At 42.6% G+C, this 20,985-nt stretch overlaps 1 protein-coding gene across 6 annotated transcripts in view; it reads left to right on the forward strand.

Annotated features, from left to right (window-relative positions):
* The window catches only part of LOC142501730 (uncharacterized), a 74,406-nt gene that overhangs the window by 40,701 nt on the left and 12,720 nt on the right, over positions 1–20,985 (forward strand). For all 6 annotated transcript variants that reach the window (XM_075612019.1, XM_075612022.1, XM_075612020.1 and 3 more), the window contains 4 exons: positions 1,103–1,278; positions 12,399–12,514; positions 16,312–16,495; positions 19,649–19,726. In XM_075612019.1, the coding sequence (XP_075468134.1) occupies positions 1,103–1,278; positions 12,399–12,514; positions 16,312–16,495; positions 19,649–19,726 (554 nt within the window). The remainder of the gene's footprint in view (positions 1–1,102; positions 1,279–12,398; positions 12,515–16,311; positions 16,496–19,648; positions 19,727–20,985) is intronic.

The raw sequence follows: 20,985 nt of genomic DNA on the forward strand, positions 1-20,985 counted from the left end.
TGAACGGCAAAGCATTTGCTTATATGGGTTCCATGTAAATGGATTTCAGGCAAAAGGTGACACATTGTGTGCTCATTTGCATGTCATCTCCCAGAATCCCTTGCTGCAGTGAAGAATCCCTTGCTTTTAAGAAGCACTGTATGCAAGGTGATAATGGTTGAAAAGCATTGTTACAGACCTGTCTAAGACATGTGAATGTGCTCACAAGTGATATATCTTATATATATATATATATATATATATATATATATATATATATATATATATATATATATATAATCAGTTATTATTAAGGGGCAGTATGGATTATTTTAGACATATGTATACAATATTGTAAAATATTTATGCCACCAAGGTGGAACTCTGCTTATAAAGATATTACTTGTTCGTGAATACAAGTAATACATAAGGGCACAGACGCAGGATGCTCTATTTTAAAATACACATCTTTTGTTGATGTAACTTCTTTTCAGGCTGGAGAACTCTCAAGACATCTGCTTGTAATTTTTAGGTTTGTGGAGATAAATGTGTAAAGAGAAAATATAGAATAGATGCTGCTTTCTCCCATAGGAAATAGTGAGCTTGCTGTCTGCTGATTAAAGGCATATGATATTAGTTCGAAGGGGAAATATAAATTAAAAATATACACTGTAGATGTTTCTGTTCTCTTCTTTATTGTGTTTTTCTCTGGAATGATTTAGGTGACAACGTCCATTACCGCAGCTGTGTGTGTGCATGTTTTGTATGCATTTCGTGCAATTCGATTACTTGTATTAATTAAACTGTATTTCGGCTTTGCACTAAGACGAGCCCCCCCCCCCCCCCCCCCCCTTCAGCACTAAACAAACCATCAGAATGTTTGCCATGTTTCTCCAGAGGCGTTTTTTTTAAACAGCAAGCAAGAAAATAGAACTATTTAAATATAAGAGATAAATACATGTAGATAGAGCATGCAGGCCTCTTGGGAATCAACGGGTCTCCATTACAGGGAGGAGCAGGAGTGGTTGTCAGGCGCCATCTTGTGGCAATGTGTAAAAGTGCATAGAGAGGATGCTCTTGCAGTGGGTGAGATCTAACTGTAAGCCATGTGATTTCTCTTCAGAGTCCCAGGAGAAGATGACAGAGGATGAGAGCTTAGAAGACTTTTTCTCTCTGGCCCTGTACCCTAATGAAACGCTACTCAACCGGTATGCGGCTATGATCTATACGACCACAGACAATGGCAGGATATATGAAGAGATCGCAGGTGCCAGTATGTGCAACAGCTGTGGGGAAAAGGTGACTAACAGAGAGCCCACAACACTTTTTACATTAACCTTCACAATGACTTGTTGGTGTGTCTATGGAGTCCTAGAAACCGTGATACACTTCGACCCGTACAGTCATAAAGCACTTCATTATATTCTGAAACAGAGGAGAGATCCCGGCGGTCACTGCAAAGGCTCCATGAAGCTCAACCAAGCGTTAATAATAGAAAAAACTTTATTGGTACAAAATGGTGAACATAGAAAAAACAAAAAACTTTATTGGTACAAAATGGTGAACATAGAAAAAACCTCTAACGCGTTTCGTCCCGCGAAGGGACTTTATCAAAGAGAAAAGAAAAAAGAATCTCTTTGATACAGTCCCTTCGCGGGACGAAACGCGTCAGAGGTTTTTTCTATGTTCACCATTTTGTACCAATAAAGTTTTTTGTATTATTAACGCTTAGTTGAGCTTCATGGAGCCTTTGCAGTGACCGCCGGGATCTCTCCTCTGTTTCAATTACCTACCGGATCGGCAGGGGCACGCAGACCACGCTACAGCAGGGAAGACAGCCCCATACCAGCATCATCGGTTAAACTCACAGATTCCAGCCAGCCAGCTGAGACTGGTTATACGCCGTGTGACACGGGGTCTGGTAAGGGTAGCAGTTTCTGTTTTTATCTTGACTTACTCGGCGGCATGTATCTCTATGTGTAGCCCTGTACTTCTATACAGTTACTGCCTTTTAGCCCCCACCCCGGTTAGGCCTTTACACGTGCGTTTCTGTTATATTTTGATTTATCCATTTTACTTACTGCTGTTAGTGCTGGTCACCTCCGTTTCTTGTACACAAGAACTTTAGGACTGCTTACCTCATATAGCAAGTTTTGGTAGCATCAGTATTTCCTTGGGGTCATACCCCCTCCTTTACCATTCATTATATTCTGCACTGCAATAGATATTGGTCCTTCCTTGCGATTGCCATAAATGGCTGTTTTTGCACCTAGTGTCAACTGTGGCATGCATTAAATGTCAGATTGTAGTGATAACTCCTATTGCACAGTGGTTCCAACAGTGTTTTTGCGAAAGGTACCCTACGATATTGTGAAATTCTGCGGATCCCCAATCCTCTCTAATAGCGCGCCTGAGATCAGATGCATTGTAATGAACCCCAACCCTCTCTAATAGCGAGTCTGAGATCAGATGCATTGTAATGAACCCCAACCCTCTCTAATAGCGCACCTAAGATCAGATGCATTGTAAGGAACCCCAACCCTCTCTAATAGCGCATCTGAGATCAGATGCATTGTAAGGAACCCCAACCCTCTCTAATAGCGCATCTGAGATCAGATGCATTGTAAGGAACCCCAACCCTCTCTAATAGCGCGTCTGAGATCAGATGCATTGTAATGAACCCCAACCCTCTCTAATAGCGCGTCTGAGATCAAATGCATTGTAAGGAACCCCAACCCTCTCTAATAGCGCGCCTGAGATCAGACGCATTGTAAGGAAACCCCAACCCTCTCTAATAGCGCGTCTGAGATCAAATGGATTGTAAGGAACCCCAACCCTCTCTAATAGCGCGTCTGAGATCAGATACATTGTAAATTCTTCTGTATTTTGCGCAAATTACCTGACAATTGCAGGGAACTTTTTACGGATGCCCGGGGAACCCCGGTTGAAAAACACTGTATTACACTGTGTATTGCTCTAGATGTGCTCTCCCAATCCTGATCATATGTAGTATAATACATTATTTCTACCTATTTACAATTGCCAATCTGCCATGGCACTTGTTATCCAAGCGAGTATTGATCTAAAAATAGAAGAAACTAGGGCGCTATCTCGAACCAGGGGCACCAAAAGAGGAGAACAGGGAGTGTAAACACAATGGGGCCTATGCAGAGAGCAGCGAATTTTCGAAAATCGCCATTTTTTGGAGATAATCGCGCAGAAAACAGCAGAAAATGGAGATTTCCGAAAAACGCGCCAATTTTTATTTTCTATTTGTAAAACTCGCCTCGCGGCTGGCGAAAACCTCAATCTCGCCAGTTTTACAAATATCCTAATGCAGAGAGCCGCGAACGGCATCTAGCGGCTGTTCGCGCCAATAAAATGGCGCTATTGTCTCCTTTTTCCCTCGCCAGAAAAAATTGGCAAGAAGCGGCCGCTCGCGGCCATTGCAAAGGGAAAAAAAAAGGCGCGCATTTGTTTTTACAAGTTTCTGAAGCGCGCATCTCGCCAATTTAAACTCGCCAGACGCATCCATGTTAAACATAGCAGAATTCGCACTTTTCTGCATATGGAGAATAAAACTCTCCACAAAAGCTACTTTTTAATAAATTCGCCATTTTTCAAATTCGCTGCTCTGCATAGGCCCCAATGTATAATATTACCGTAATAAATGACAGTAATTGTCTCCAGAGACGAGTCCTATCTACTCAAAACCCGCTCGGATCTGTCCAAGCTCCTTAGAACATGGGAAAGAAATTTGCCATGACACTTGCTATCCAAGCGAGTATTGATCTAAGACTGTTAGAAAGTATTCACATTGTAACACCCTATTACCACATCACTACAACATTTTCTGTTATAAACCATGGACATCACTTTTACTGAAAGATTAAAAAAAATATATATATGTGTGTAAGGAACACTAAGGAAATAATGTAAAGACTGAGTTTTGTTTATTTGCATTTTTTTCTGATTTCTGGACAGCAGAATTAGTGAGTTTTGATTTTTTGTTCCTTTTATGCAGTTTGCCATGGAGTGTCTTGTTTATTAATGTTTTCAGTGCAATAAACTGTAGGGACTTCGAATAATACGCCAGTGAGGCCTATAAAACCACTGATGCTAAAATTGAGATTGGGATATTGAGTGTGACTCACTATATGATAATGAATTCAAAGTGTTTAAATAGTAAAACATTCTCATTTCTGTAGTCTCACTATAGATAGAGAGAGAGAGAGAGAGAGAGAGAGAGAGAGAGAGAGAGAGAGAGAGAGAGAGAGAGAGAGAGAGAGAGAGAGAGAGAGAGAGAGAGAGAGAGAGAGAGAGAGAGAGAGAGAGAATGAATATGAATAGAGAGATGCATTTTTCACCCACCATAACTTTAAAAAATATATATATATACACTGCAAAGCATTGTGGTCCTTGTAGTCCTGTTTCTGTTTGCCAGTGCCAGACGGTGCAAAATCTTAAACCTCAATCAAAACCCACAGGCCACATCCAGTTACCGGGAGTACAAAGCTGCACATTGTTCCAGGCTAAGAGAGGGTTTGTGAGGGACAGGATGAGGGCACGGGGCAGACTTCATATTTAATAGAGGTGAGGAGGAGATGGATTTTTGGGCACATAAAGTGATATTTTATTTCTGTGAGTCTGTAATAACAACTCTGAAGGCTTTATGTGCTGTTAGAAGCGGGCTGATTGAATTTCTCATTTTATCCTTCTGCAAATTGCACTGAAAGTGTTGTGTACTCTTTTTAACAGCTATTAAGTTACATTTCTACAATGATTAGGCATCAAAATGTGTTTTATTGTCTGCAGTTTCTGGGCAAAGTGTTATTATGTTCTCAATAAGAATATATTGTTTTTAATGCCACGTACCCTGAATATGAATGAGAAAAAGTGTACAAATCAATAAATAGATGGAATCCTGGAAACCTGGCCTGTTGTTCAGGATATCCCTGCTTCAGCACAGGTGGCTCAATCAGTGGCTCAGTCTTTGACTGAGCTACCTGTGCTGAAGCAGGGATATCCTGAAAACCTGACCTGTTGGTGACCCTTGAGAACTGAAGTGGGCGACTTCTGTCATATATCATCTATAACATTACACATTGGCATTAAATACAATTTTGCCATGCTTACATATACAATGGACCAAAAAAGATGGCAAACTTTCATGTTACCCTAGGGCTGCACAGAGCACACAGAGACAGTCATATGTATAGGATACATATAGCACAGGGGTCGGCAACCTCCGGCGCTCCCCACAGCGTGTCGGCGCTCCTCTGGGAAGTGCGCCGTGCCGGAAGTGCATGCCGCGCAATGCCTAGTCTTCCCACACTGCTTGTCGGCGCTCTGCCTGGAAGTGCGCACCGCATAAGCCGTCTGCCTGCAACTCAATTGCTAGGAGCGCCGACAGACCACAACAGTGCTGCAACTAAGTATGCTTGTTGGGGATAATTATGGGGGGGGCGCAGAGGGGGGATTATTTTGTGTGTGATCATACTGTGGGAGTGGACAAGTGGGGTCTTTTTATGTGGCATAATTCTGTGTATATATATATATATATATATATATATATATATATATATATATATATATATATAAAGCAGAAAATAGCCGTGTTAGTCCAGTTGCGATAGTGCAGAATAAATGAGTTCTTCAGTATTAGGTGATACCTTTTTTATTGGACTAACAATTTATGTCATAGGACAAGAACTCTCGAAAGCTTGTCCTATGACATAAATTGTTAGTCCAATAAAAATGGTATCACCTAATACTGAAGAACTCATTTATTCTGCACTATATATATATATATATATATATATATATATATATATATATATATATATATATATATATGTGTGTGTGTGTGTATGTGTATATATACATACACACATACATATATATTTATATTGTGTGTGTGTGTGTGTGTGTAATAGTAAGGAGCTGGTAATTAATATGCTTTGTAGAAGATAGCCTCTCGTGTAGTTATATATATAGGGGATAGTGTGTGTGTGCGTGGGTATTTGGGAGGGTAGTAGTGTTTGTGTTGTGTATTTCTAAATGACAAACTGTTTTTGCACATAAACAATGAAAAAAAAAAAAAAAATAAAGGGACTTATAGTAAGATGCATTTTATTCTGATTAAAGTAAGTTTGTCGTATGTTAATGCGTATACAGTATATACCTATTAGTATGTGAACAGTAAGTGTATTTGTTTGTGGGGGTGTAATATTCATGCACATGTTGCAGCTCTCGGAATATTTTGTATAAAATGGCTCTTCTTCCATGAAAGGTTGCAGACCCCTGATATAGCATATAGGGTAGTTCCTTAGGCAGTCTGCTGGAGGCTTGGGCCTAACGGCACAAAGAATACCAAAGCCTTTCTGTAGTTGCAGTGACCAGATTACCAAGTTCTTCTCCGGTTTGTAGAACATTCACTAGGTGGGCAACACAAAATAATAACCATGATTTCGTCATTAACCCCTTCAATGCTGGAGGACCCTGACACACCCCTGTGGCCCCAGCGGACACGTGATCGCTCTCCTGGTGATGTTAATTGAAGGGGATGGTCCCCTATATCTGTTCAGTTCCAGGCTGATTGCGACCGCCCCCTTAGAAATTAACATAGCCGGATGATTTACAGCCTACTAGTCTAAGACTTTAAGTCGTGGCCGTTTCACCGCAACCAAATTACCGCCGGCGGTAGGCCACCACTCACGTCACCACCGGGACACCCAGCGGCCGGCTGCTTCACCGCTAACGTAAGACCCTAACCTTAACCCTTACCCTAATGTTAACCCCTAATACTAACGCTACTCCTTACCCTAACCACTAAAACCCCTACATTTATCTCCCTACCCTAACCTGTAAACTCTTACAACTCACCTTATTGTAGAAGCAGCCACGGCAGAGGTGCCAGCGGCAGAGGGTCCATCTACAGCCGAACACTGGCGATCCTGACCAAATGTCCCAGTCCGCATCCTATGTCCTAAAGGCCTCCATGACGTCCGCTGTTCATCTACAGAGCACTGACGCGGTTATTAATAATGTCATTTCATTTATCCTATAACACTTTCGAATGGGTTTTCCTTTTGTATAGAAATGTTACGAGCGCCGCAACAAAGATCACTGATTATGTAAGGATGCGCGTTCTGCAGCAGGATGGGAGAAGCACGGGAGGATGGGAGAAGCACGGGCAGGATGGGAGAAGCAAGGGAGGATGGGAGAAGCATGGGCAGATGGGAGAAGCAAGGGCAGGTGGGAGAAGCAGGGGAGGATGGGAGAAACAAGGGCGGGTGGGAGAAGCAGGGGAGGATGGGAGAAGCAAGGGCGGGTGGGAGAAGCAGGGGAGGATGGGAGAAGCAAGGGCGGGTGGGAGAAGCAGTGGAGGATGGAAGAAGCACGGGTGGATGGGAGAAGCCGGGGAGGATGGGAGAAGCACGGGTGGATGGGAGAAGCCGGGGAGGATGGGAGAAGCACGGGTGGATGGGAGAAGCAGGGGAGGATGGGATAAGCGAGGTAGGTGGCCAGAATTGGAGAGCGACATTTTTGCGGGGAAAGTAATGTAATATGTACAAGAAAAACCTCTCGCATCTGTAGATCATATTAATGACCTCATTAGTCTCCAGCGAACCCCTGAGTCTCGGAACCTTTGTAGTAAGCTGTAAGAATGATCCGATAGGCTGAGAGGCAGCTGCTAATTAAAACTGCATTAACACTAATGGGCTGGAAAGAAGCGATCTCATTTAGAATAGACTGGAATACACAATCCAGGCTGTAATCACCACTGAGAGAGGCACCATTTAGCATCCAATAATTATTCCGTTGCATTAAGCTAGGTCAAATATAGGCAAAGTCGGGCCTGATACAGGAACTCGGTGGGTTTACATTTGAATTTGGCTGAAAATGAATAAATTAAACCCCTTCCCTCTACCAAGAAGGAACGCTACACATACTGTAGCCACAATTATTTGGGGTCCTTCCACACTGTGGCATCCTGTCATTAAAGGTTGGGTTTGTGGACCTTTCCACAGGCCAGAGCTGCCTAAATGCTGAAGCGGAATCCCGTAAATAGGGAGAGGTGATATGATAGTTTTTATTGGACCAACAAGTAGTTGATGTTACAGACTTTCTAACCTCTCAGGGTCCTTCATCTGGTCCTACCCCTAACCTGAGAGGTTTGAGAGTTTGTAACATATCCACTACTTGTTGGTCCAATAAAAAGTACCATACTCCCTCTCCCTCCTTTGTTACTACATGGAAGACAGGACCAACATGGCTCCCCACCCTTCTTTGCTTGTAAATAGGGAGGGAGCTGAAGATTCTCGATATTTTCCTATTAAATGCTGGATGGCATTTTGAAGGATTGAGATGTAGGAATCTGTGTTCGACGTGGCTGGTTCCTTTACTGTTTTTTTTGCTGTCGTATTGAAAGTGGAGGATTTTTTGTCACGGGTTTATGCACCATTACCTTACTGTGGTTTTCCACCTGATTTTTCTTGCAATAAGGCACTCAGAAGTTGAATTGCCCATAGAAACATAGAATTTGACTGCAGATAAGATCCACCGAGCCCGTCCATTTTCCTATCTACTGTAAAATCCTGTCTGATCCTTGGTTTTATGTCATATTTACAATTTAGTCTTATGTCTATCCCAAGCATTTTTTAATTCCCTTAGCGCATTAGCCCTTACTACTTCTGGGGGTCTATCCCACATCCACCGCCCTTTTCTGTGATGTACCACCTCATTTACCTTTACCCTGCCACCCTTCAGCTTCAGAGCCTCTAGTTCTAGCACTTCTTTTTCTCTGAAATATGCTACCCTCCTGTACTTTGATGAAAACCTTTTATGTATTTGACGGTTTCAATCTCCCCCCTTCTCTCCTCCAAACTGTACATGTTAAGGTCCTTTCGTCTTATGCTGTAGATCATACACCATTTTAGTAGCCCTTCTTTGCACAATCTCTATTTTTTTATGTTCTTCAGGAGATATGGTCTCTAGAACTGAACACCGTAACCCTAGGTGAGGTCTTACCAGGGGCGTTGCTGCAGCCCAGGTTCTAGGGGGCCGTTCTCCCCCCCTGTCGGCGGCCCTGCTGACCATCTCTCTCTTCTCCCCCAAATAGTGGCAGGTGGGGTGGAGATGATGGTACACGGCGGCGGCCGCGGGCTGCCAGAGTGAAGTAGAGGAGCAGCCGGCAGAGGTGTTAGGCGTAGCATGGAGGCAGAACAGGACAGCCGGGCCGGAGCGCGCCCCAGCTGTCTGACCCGGAAGTCTTTCTTACTTCCTGTGTCTATGCTGCTACAGCGCGCTCCTCCCCGGCCGTCCTACTCTGCCTCTGTGCAACTCCTAACTCCTCTGCCGACTGCTCCTCTACTTCACTCTGGCGGCCCGCGGCCGCTGCCGTGTACCATCATTTCCCCCCCGCCTGCCTCTATCACTACCCTGTCCCACCGGTAGGCATGGAGGAGGGGGAGAGAGCTTATGGGAGATGAGGAGGGATGATGAGGAGGGGGAGAGAGCCGAGGACAGATGATGAGTAGAGATATCCTCCAATTTAAATCGAGGCAAATTTTTCTCCTTAATTTACGGAATACGTTCACTTATAATGGGGCTCTGAAAAAATGTTTGCCCAGGGGCCCGCACATGTCTAGCTACGCCACTGGGTCTTGCCAATGATCTATAACCTTGCATCAATACCTCTCCTGATACAACCTAACATCCTGCTGACATTCCCCATCACTGTGTGACACTGCTCGCCTACTTTCAAGTCAACTGAATTGATCACTCCCAAGTCCCTTTGGTCTAGAGTCAAAAATACCCAATGCTACATCCAATGTGACAAAATACATAGTCAAACACTTCAATGTTAGTATTCTCATGAGTATGGGTCATTTAGTTAAACCCTTTGGCCAAAGCGTTATAAGCCTGCAGCCACCTCACGGCATGACCAGTATGCAGGTCCTAACACTACCAGTGAAAATTCTCATTTACCTCTGCAGTGGAGGGAGAATGACCTCAGTGGACCTGTCCTGCACAGGTACACGGAAAAACCTGATACTTAAAAAGTGGGGCCGGGCGAGCTTAAACCCTGGGAGGAGGGGCTACTAACCTCCAAACAACTGATACCAGTTGAAAATGTAAATTAATAAACACACAATCCCGGCAAGCTCTAACCCCAGAACCCACAACATCATACTGTATATATTTTTGTAGCAAAAGACAAATGTATACAACAAAAGACAAAAACACCCAATTCTACATCCAATGTGACAAAATACATAGTCAAATCCTTCAATGTTAGTGGTCTATAGTAGCTGACATTATAGTGCCATTCATTCTGTATTCTGCCTTTGTAATTGTAGGCACTCAATTCTAGTTGCCACACTCTTGACCCTTCCACCAATCTACCTACAGCATTAATCATTATGTGTACTCTTGCTGGAGTGTCAACCCCGTTTCAGATCTTTGTGTCATCTGCAAAAAAGACATACTTTCCCTTCCAGACCAAAGTGTGGTATTCATTTCCAATGTGTTGTGGAGTAATATCCAAAATACATGATAAACACCAATGGAGAACAATAAACGGAGCCCCCCTATTCATGACACCCACCAAGCCACAGACATGTCCATGCACAGACACAGAGACCCGCTGCCTCTCCTATACTTGTATTTTGCACATATCACTGTCACAGGTGCCTGGAATGACATGCCTAATCACATTATTATTTTGTGACCTGTATTTGTTGTGTGAGATCAGCGCCTATTACATTCACTTACGGAGCCCGGGATTCACTAGTCCTGTGCCCCATCATATCTCTGATGAGACAGACAAGTAGTATCATGTTGCCTTTGATTTCCCAGGAGATGAGAGGTAGCAAAGTGAAAAACATTGATCCAGCGCAGAACAGGACAACGGTGCTCTCTGTAGTGACTTTATATAGCCAACGTCTTACTGCAAAAGCGAATCATCACAGCTCCGCTTCTTAAATGCAAGAGAATGGTTTATGCTGGAGAGCTGCAGATATCTCTTGCATTGCCACATTATTGCTAAACATTCGATGTTAGAGAGACCAGTAGTACCTGTCCCATTGCAGCATAACTATATTCAGAGCTGGATTATAAGTAGAGATGTGTGAAAGTGTCTAAAATGCTTTCATTTAATTGTAAGCATTTTTACCCCCTACATTCGATTCCCTACTAAATATTTTGCCCGGCAACACAGGGTTAATAATGACGCCAAATTAGTAAGCTTTGAGCGAGAGATCAGCAGACAGTGAATGAAACATGGTGTGTGCCCTATTTATAGTCTGCGCATCAAGCCAATCTAGCGATTTTAGAGAATTGTACAAATTATCATATTTAATGAAATTGCAGTGCACATGGACTTAACCCACGAGGAGTCGTCAGCAGATCGTCTGCAAACCCTGATTAAGCCGTGACTTTATTCGCGACTAAAAAAAGGGCCAATTTTGCATGGCTCGCCACCTCATGCGAAAACGTTTGCACATCTCTAATTGTAAGATAAGAACGCCACTGTTTCAAGGAGACAGAGCTGCAAAGCTCTGGTGCTGAACTTGAACAGTTACACAAAGGCATGCAATGCATTGCAGCCATCTACTTTATTGATGCGTTAAACAGTTAGGAATTTGGACATTGTTGCTATCACTCTTCAGTACGTAAATAGCTTTGTTGATGCAGTGCATTTAAAGGGGCAATCCATGCAACATTCTACATTTGTGTTTTTAAATAAATCGGCTCTGTAGTATTAGATAATACTTACATTTTTATATTTTTTTTAAAATTCAACTCAATGTAATTTTTAATGAGTTTTACTATAATGAGCATCCTTTGATTTCTATAGCAGGTTTTAGCACATGTCCCAGCTTCTTTCATACCAGTCCAATGAAAAGGACAAGAAAAAAACCGTAGGCCTAGAGAACCCTTCTCCTTATTAGACCGACGTGAACATTCTTCATGGACGTTCAAAGATACCAAAGTCCCTTCTTCATATGGGACCAGCAATCTTATGAAGCAGGAATGTGGTTCCTGAAAAGCTCACATAACACAATGTCAGTGAAGACGTTTAATGTTGTTTAAGTCAATGCAAGAGCAGCTGCAAAACCAAAAACTGTTCCCTTCCTCCAAGACTAAAATGCTGACTCTGTATTCACGTTGCACGCTGGAGCTGGGGATGTGATAGAGAGGAGATACATGTTCTGTAGTTACCCAAAATATAAATGCTGGTGTTTTCTAAAGGTGCATTTTGGTGCCAAAAGGTGTCTTATGCAATAGCACCGCTTAGTAAATATGTCCCAAAATGCATTTCCGAAAAATATGAAATTGGTCTGTAAACCTGAAGGATTAAAATGTATTTCTTTCTTTCTTTCTTTCTTTCTTTCTTTTTTTCTGTGTTTCAGACCTTTCTCTGCCCTCACAAGGTTGGAGGAACCCAGGTGACCGACCTCCCCAAGCACTGCACCCACATTAAAATCTGCAGACCCCATGCTCACAGGTTTACTATGGCAGCCAAGCTGTAAGTACTGGGGCTTTTTAACCTATTGATGGGTGTAGACCAGATTGAAAAGAATGCGTTGCATGTTAAGATGGTGAATTTCTTATGGTCAGACAGTACCGTTAGGAAATAAAAGGCAAAGCAGGAAATACATGCAAACAAGGACTAAAAATACAGAGCAAGATGAGTGAAAAGGGGGGTCCACTTAATGATATCGCTGCTTGCATGTTTCTGGTGATCCTTCACTGCTAAGAAGCCCTGTATTCTAATTGTGGCCAACATGTTTTTTATTTAATTTCATGTTAACTAATGTCTGTCTCATATCAACATTTTTGAGTGAGATTATTCCATTTACGTTTTTAGTAGCTAAATTAAGAATATTTGAGGGTGGGGATGAAGGTGTAGGTCCCAAATAAATAAGTGTATAGGTTCAATTGCCATCTTGGGCAAATCACTTCTAAGGCGGCGCGTACAGTGCCCGCGACCGGCGACGGGACGGGTGAAGTCACCCATCACCGCTAGCGAAAGTTATATTTCGCTTTGTGGCGGCGGCGTGGGCTTCCGGGCATTTGATTTTTTCAGGGGCTGTCACATGAGGCGACAGCCCTTAAAAATCAAATATTCCCGGCTTCCAAAGTCCGCGACGCGCCGTCGCTCCGTCGCATTGCCGCCGTCGCGCTTACTATAAGCGCGCGCAGCGACGGCAATGTATTTGTTTTTGGGTGGCGGCGCCGTCACGGGCACTATGCGCACGGCCTTATTCCTGTACTCCCTCATTAATTGGATAATATTAATTACGACAGGGCTAAGGCGACCAGACCACAGCAACAGAAATGTGCTCCATAGTATTGCTAAGGGTTGGGAATTTAAGGCTCTATTTAAATACCATATATTACGGTACCTCAATGATAAGATCATTTAGAATGCACAAGGGTCATGTCAATAGCAGGTTGCATCACAAATGCTCCATCGATTACATCTCCTCTTTTCATTATTATTTGAATTATTATGCTAACGTGACCTGCGATGCCACAGGGAAGATAATACTGCGAATAATGGGATGTCACAGAGACTAACCAAGGTAGTATATTGGATACAGGGTAATTGTTCAGAATGGGTTTCCCTGCCCTTTACAAGCTGCTGAGCAGATCTGAGCTGTCAGCAGATTTACAAACTTCCCAGAACAGATGTTAACATATATTCAGTGAGTTGACACTTGCATGTGCCTTCTGGGAGAGAAAGAGTTAATTAAATTACCTAGCATTCAGTTTTCATTTCTGTCAGGCATGCCAGGTAATAGCCAACATGCTCAGGCTTGACTGGTTGAGGGATATGAGGAGCCTCACAGCCCGTCAGCTACAAGTATTAATTGAGTTGACAACTCTGTTGAGAATTAGGTAGCTTGTCACAAATGTGGTGGCAGCATTGGGATTAGAACAGGTGCAGATTAAATGTACTGTCAGCTGCCTTAATGCCATGTTTCCCAGGCTTCTTCCACCCAGATCAGGTGTTCTGGTGCCTCCTTAAGTGGGAATATGACAAGTGGGTAGGTGACTGGTATCAGAACTGGAAACAGACCCCCAACTCTTTCACTTTAGGTTTGATTTTAGATGGGTTGATGATGCGACACGACACTTCAATACCACAGTGATTATTTGTATACAGCATTGCTCATGTACTGCAGGTAATACATAGCAATAAATAGTATCCAGGCCTCATATCTGAATGCATTACATATTGTTCCCTTTTGAAAGTGTATTAACCCCTTTCCTCCTAGATATGGGTCTGGCCAACTCCAGTCCTCAGGGGCCACCAACAGGTCAGGTTTTCAGGATATCCCTGCTTCAGTGACTGAGTTACTGATTGAGCCACCTGTGCTGAAGCAGGGTTTTCCTTAAAACATGACCTGTTGGTTACCCTTGAGGACTGGAGTTGGCCACCCTTGTGCTAGATGGTTCTGCAATGCATTGCTTTGTATTACAATGTATTACAGGCCCATCTGGCTGCAAAAGGGTTAACTAAAATGGGATAAAACATTGGCCAAATCTTGGCAAACTCAAATCTTATTAAGCAATTACATTTGGGCCCTAATGTTGCAGATTTGTTTACAACATTCGTTAAAAATAAAAATTCCTGCGCATTTTTTAACTATGTTGCTGGATTTTCACAATATTTTCGATGACATTTGATAATGAAACAAAGGTTTATGTTGAAAGAAACTATTTCAAGGCAAGGTTTCACGCCCCTGCGAACGTCCCCCAAAAATGTGCGCATGTTTTATTCACTGGCTGGGGATGTACGTTTCTCGTGTATGTGTATGTATGTGTTCTGTTTCAGTGTTCTTACCACTAACCTACTCCTTTAGCCCATATACATAGCAGCTACAGTATAGGAGTGCATTACTTGTTGTGGGTATGTCCAGTATATGTGTATGAGTATGTAAATGTAGGCATGTGTGTGTACACACTGGTTGTTACTGTAGAGGTGTGTTATTTGTGTGTGTCTGTAGGTGAGTTTCCTTTTTGTGTGTGTATGTATATAAACACTGGCTGTTACTCTAGGTGTCTTCTTTATTTGTGTACTTATATACGCTGTCTCTTTGTATCTCATTGTCCGTGCACACTGGTTGTTACAGCACAAGTGTGTGTGTGTGTGTGTGTGTATACACTAGTTATTTTTGTGTGTCTCTCATTGTCCATGAACACAAGTTGTTACAGCACAAGTGTGTGTGTGTATACACTAGTTCTATTTGTGTGTCTCTCATTGTCCATGCACACAGGTTGTTACAGCACAAGTGTGTGTATGTGTATATACACTGGTTCTTTTTGTGTGTGTCTCATTGTCCGTGCACACAGGTTGTTACAGCACAAGGGTGTGTGTATGTGAAACTGTAACCAGCCTGTCACCATATTATCTCTGCAGTCTCAGCTTCTGTTCTTGGTATTTTCCTAATGATATATTATTATGTATTTCATACCATATCATTATCCAATATATCTATTACTCGCTGTGTCAATAACCCGGCGCTGTGTCACAGATGGGGAAAGAGGGAGGGGAACAGCAAGGCCATGGGCCTGGCTCCCTGCAGACACTGACTGGGTGAGAAGATCCTTCTCAGCTGCATTGTTCCTGGCTCCTCCTATTAGAACAGGAGAGGCTGTAGTATGGGACAATTCCCCGTTCACAAATTCATCTTCCTACCTTAGAGACGGGGTTGCTGTTCAGCAGAACCCTTTACCCACATTTAAAATGCATGTGTTTGGAGAGAGAGAAGACAGGAGAGAGAGATTTAACATTTTTTTTTTCATTCTTCCTACGGGGTTTCAATGCTGTATTTTTATGCTCCAGCATAATGAACATTGGAGATTTATAACCACTTTTTAAATACCTCCACTCCTATAAAAGTAATAGGAATGTGGTGTGTGAGGTTAAACAAGTATTGAATGATTTCTAATGAGGATCTGACAACATGTTTTGAGAGTGTTTTGACTTTTTAGTGTATTCCTGTACAAATGGAAGGATAAACTGCCCTAAAATTCAGACTTATAGGTTTTTATCTTGGATGAATGAGATTCCATCACAAATGCACAACAAGTTTACATTTAACCACTTTAGCACTAGTATTTTATTTTGTTCAAACTAATCAAAAAGCAATACACTGACAACAAAATGATATCTATGCCTCATACAAGGTGGAACAAGCAGTGTTCTTAGTGATACCTAAAGGGAGTACAATACTTGTGTAGAGGGTCTATTCTGTAAGATCTGGGACCAGACCTCTTGTGCTGACTCACACGTCTCCTCCTTTTTCTTGCCAGGGCAGGGAGCAGGATGAGTGATCATGCAGAGAAGACTGGTGCAGGCATGGCACTGTCCCGTGCTGTGTCCCCGGGGCCCTATATCCCCGCGAGAGCCGGAACTGCACTCGCCCAGCAAGCCCTGGGAGACAACCCTAGCCAATCGGTACCATCACTAAGCAGCTGGCAGGGAAGCTGGGCTCCTGTAAGTAAATCACTTTCAAGTAGCAACAAAGGATCCCGCGGCGATGGGAGTAAATAATTATGGAGGAACATCTGGTTTTCCATGCGGCTGGAGGGAAATGCCAGCAGCGCTTTGGAAATTTCACATCAGATGTAATTAACCCTCCTGCTGCCAGGGAGCAGCGTTGATCCTACCTAGTCGTGGGCATAAGATGGAGTACATAAAGCAACTAATTCATCCTATAAAGGGAAGCAACAAAAACCAGTCTAAAACCCATATATTCAGCTTAGAGTAGACATTTTGGGTTCTTTTGGGAAATGGGAGACTTTTTTCTTTTTGAACAGGGAAAGTGAAAATGACAGTGCATTTTACTTAGGCGTTTCCTACACCTTTACATCATCCACTCAGTCCGAGAACCAACCAAGAGACGCGGGTGGTGAGGAGTGGGCACTGACGCCTGTACAAAGTCCTTCTCGGCACAACGTGACATTACAAAGAAGGGAGGAACTCGTGGAAATTACCTCCTCCCAAGTTTCAGGCTAACGTGTTCATAAACTAATTAAAAAAAAATACAGTATGTACATTACGTACATGTGTATATTTCTAATAAATAAGGCATCAATCACCCAGATTTAAATCCTTAAACAAGTCACTGTCATTTAAAGCCCCAAGGTCCAGATCCACAAAGGGGTTCTTGAGCTTTAGTTCCCCTCTCCTCCAATGGATGTGGATGGGAGTAAAGACTTGCTACAACTTGGCACCCCTCCGTGGATCTGGGCCGTAGTAATGCAACACTTTGCTTCCTTCTGTCTCTACTTTACCAAGTACTGTATACATTTTCATCTCTTAATATCATCTCAATGATATTGCTTTTTAGGCAGTTCATTTCCTTTTTACATCTGGTACCTCCCAGTCCTCCCACTTATCTCTGCCTTCTGCAAGCAGCGTTTCATAATGGAAATGTGAAAATGTGTGCTTAATCCATTTAAAAGGGTGGAAAACAGACTGTCTAATGAACATTACAGTCTCATTAGATGTGGACACTTCAAACTCTTTAGTTGGATAAAGACAAAGTTGAATAGGATTAACTTCTCTTAGTGGGACAGAGGGAGCAATCTGATATGCGTGTGTGATAGGGCACTGGGCCAGAGCGCCGTGGCTTTGCATACCGATGACTGCCATGCAGAAGCGTAGACAGAATGGGAGAAGCGTAGATAGAAAGGGAGAAGCGTAGACAGAATGGGAGCAGCATAGACAGAATGGGAGCAGCATAGACAGAATGGGAGCAGCATTGACAGAATGGGAGCAGCATTGACAGAATGGGAGCAGCATAGACAGAATGGGAGCAGCATAGACAGAATGGGAGCAGCATAGACAGAATGGGAGCAGCATAGACAGAATGGGAGCAGCATAGACAGAATGGGAGCAGCATAGACAGAATGGGAGCAGCATAGACAGAATGGGAGAAGCATAGACAGAATGGGAGCAGCATAGACAGAATGGGAGAAGCATAGACAGAATGGGAGCAGAATAGACAGAATGGGAGCAGCATAGACAGAATGGGAGAAGCATAGACAGAATGGGAGAAGCATAGACAGAATGGGAGAAGCATAGACAGAATGGGAGAAGCATAGACAGAATGGGAGAAGCATAGACAGAATGGGAGAAGCATAGACAGAATGGGAGAAGCATAGACAGAATGGGAGAAGAGAAGCATAGACAGAATGGGATTTGGATGGTTCCAACATCCAGGGTTCTGGGTTCGAGTGTCCAATATATCAAACCAAGAATGCACACAGTTCATATATCTCCATGTATTCATACACTGATTCAGCATGTTATAAAAAGTTACAGGTTGGTGACACACAGATTAATATTATTATCGTAGTTTATTTGTGAAGCGCCAACATATTCCGCAGAGCGTTACAATGGGGGGGTACAGAGTTGTGTACATTACATAAACCATTACATACAAGTGAGGACAGACATGCACAGATACAGAGAGGTAATGAGGGCCCTGCTCGTGAGAGCTTACAATTTAGAGGATCATTATTCTCTATTTTAAGATCTTTATGCAGTGGCCAGAATAGTTGTTTTTGTTATTTTTTTAGAAACGCCCGGTGAAGGGTCCTTTGTGGCACTTAAAACGTCTATCATGAAACATATTGTTTTCCCTACTGGAACCCCTCTTCTCTCTTCACATGGCAATGTTTTTGCCTTTATTTTCTTTGAAGTTGTTTTCAAAACAGTGGTAGATTGCAGAAAGTTCGACTAAGCAGCGCTGGCCACTGATGTGGCCAGTAAATGGCGGACATGCTGTTATGATAAGAACCGTTGGCAAATTATCAATGAATTGAGTCCATTACCTCTAATCAAAGCCCTGGAGTGGAAGTGTTAGCTAGCCTTCGTTATCGCGCTCCCCCCAGCACGAAAGCTTTATACAAAGGGCAGTTTCATTCCACACTTATTTAAAGAGAGACCGCTAAAAACAAATGCAATGGAAACACAGGGGCCTATTTACTAAAGTAATACTGCTGTAAAACCTGTGCAAAAAAACAGCCTCATATTCATCAAAGGAATCCCATTGGAAGCAATTGGAGTTTTTGGATAAATCTGTTACAATTGTTTTGCAGCTGGGAGACTTTGGTAAATAACCCACAGTCAGTTTAACACTCACATATCCAGCTAATTGATTGTGCACCTCAGTAATAATATCAGTACTGCTTCAACTAAGAAAGTGAGCAATGCTTTCAAAAGCTTAAAAATATATTATATTAGCCCAAATAAAAAAGGTGTCACCTCCGGTTAGACTAAATTATAAGCCTTTGAAAGTCTTCTCAGATTGCAAAATTTATTTACATATTTAGAAAATGTTCTCTTAACCTTTATAGGCTGTGTGTGTCAGAGCTATGCATACCGGTGCTGTTACAGTTTGGTCACAGGGCATTACCGAGCCTGTTTACAACAAGGAGCTTTGTCATTAATGCAAATGAGAAGCTATCTTTAAATTCCCTCCGTTGATGCTTATTGTAAGATACTGTAGTATTCACGTTCCCTGCTGCAAGTTCTTTAAATGTCAGACTGCGGTGCTTCCATTCTGTGTCATGACACCCGGTTCTTCCATTCTGTATCATGACATTACGATGAATTGCCGTCTTTGCTTGTCTGCCGCAGGTGGATCTATCCAGGTTGGAGAAGCATTTTGAGAAGCAATTCAAGCACAAAAGAGAAGCCCCTCGGATGATGTCTCTGGTAAGCATGTATGAGGGAGTGAAACAATAGTGCAAGAACTATAATGATGATGTCAACATCATGTATGTATGTATATCTTTATGTACACAGCGTGTCACAGCAGTAATACATGTAATAATAACACATAATGGGAACAAGCACTTCATTCATAAAAGTAACATTAGGAAAAGGAGTCCCTGTCCAGAAGAGCTCACAATCTAAGTGGTAAGTAGGGAGACCTTACAGAAACAGTAGGAGGGTGTTCCGGTAAGTGCCTCTGCAAGGGGTCACGGTCAGTGCATCTGAGATTTATAGTATCAGCCATGGAGCTACCCATACGCTTTGTTAAAGAGGTGTGTTTTAAGATGGGTCTTAAAGGTGAAGAGAGAGAGAGCTACTGTAGTCGGATATTGAGGGGAAGGCATTCCAGAGGCGCAGGGCAGGGAGGGAGAAAGGTTTTAGGTGAGAGAGAGATTTAAATACAAAAGTGCAGGCACAAGACATCCTTGAATAGAACGCAAGAGTCGGGCAGGTGTACAGAGAGAACTATGATGTCAGCACCATGCATTAGTTTAAAAGGTGCATTGTATTGAGTAGTATGATGCCACCACTGCATAGTATTGTAGTGGGTAATTCAAACACTGCTGTGATTTCCATGGTTATGTTAGCACGGTATATTAACAGTGTGACATCAATATTGTGCAGTAGTGAGAACAGTGTTTTTCAACAGGGGTTCCCTTTGCATTCCTAAAAGGTTCCCTGCAATTTTCAGGTAATTTGAAATTGGATTAAAAAAAAGAAGATTTTATAATGCATCTGATCTCAGACGCGCTATTAGAGAGGGTTGGGGTTCCTTGCAATGCATCTGATCTCAGGCACGCTATTAGAGAGGGTTGGGGTTCCTTACAATGCATCTGATCTCAGACACGCTATTAGAGAGGGTTGGGGTTCCTTGCAATGCATCTGATCTCAGGCGCGCTGTTAGACAGGGTCGGGGTTCCGCAGGATTTCACAATATAATAATACGGTTCTTTAACCACAAAAAGGTTGAAAACAATTTATGAGCACAAAATATCTCCTCTGCTCAGTTAAAATTAATATTGTTGGCAGTAGCAGTAGAATTATAAAATTACTTTACAGAACAAAGAGATTGATGTCAGCACAGTACTGCAATAAGACAAGTAATGATGGCTGAGTTAGTTTAAAACAATAACAACTTTTTAAAGATTCCCCACACCAAACACTTGATTCATGATAAGAAAGAAAAAGTCAAGACAATT

Source organism: Ascaphus truei, chromosome 8 (genome assembly GCF_040206685.1).
Source record: "Ascaphus truei isolate aAscTru1 chromosome 8, aAscTru1.hap1, whole genome shotgun sequence".
Taxonomy (NCBI): Eukaryota; Metazoa; Chordata; class Amphibia; order Anura; family Ascaphidae; genus Ascaphus; species Ascaphus truei.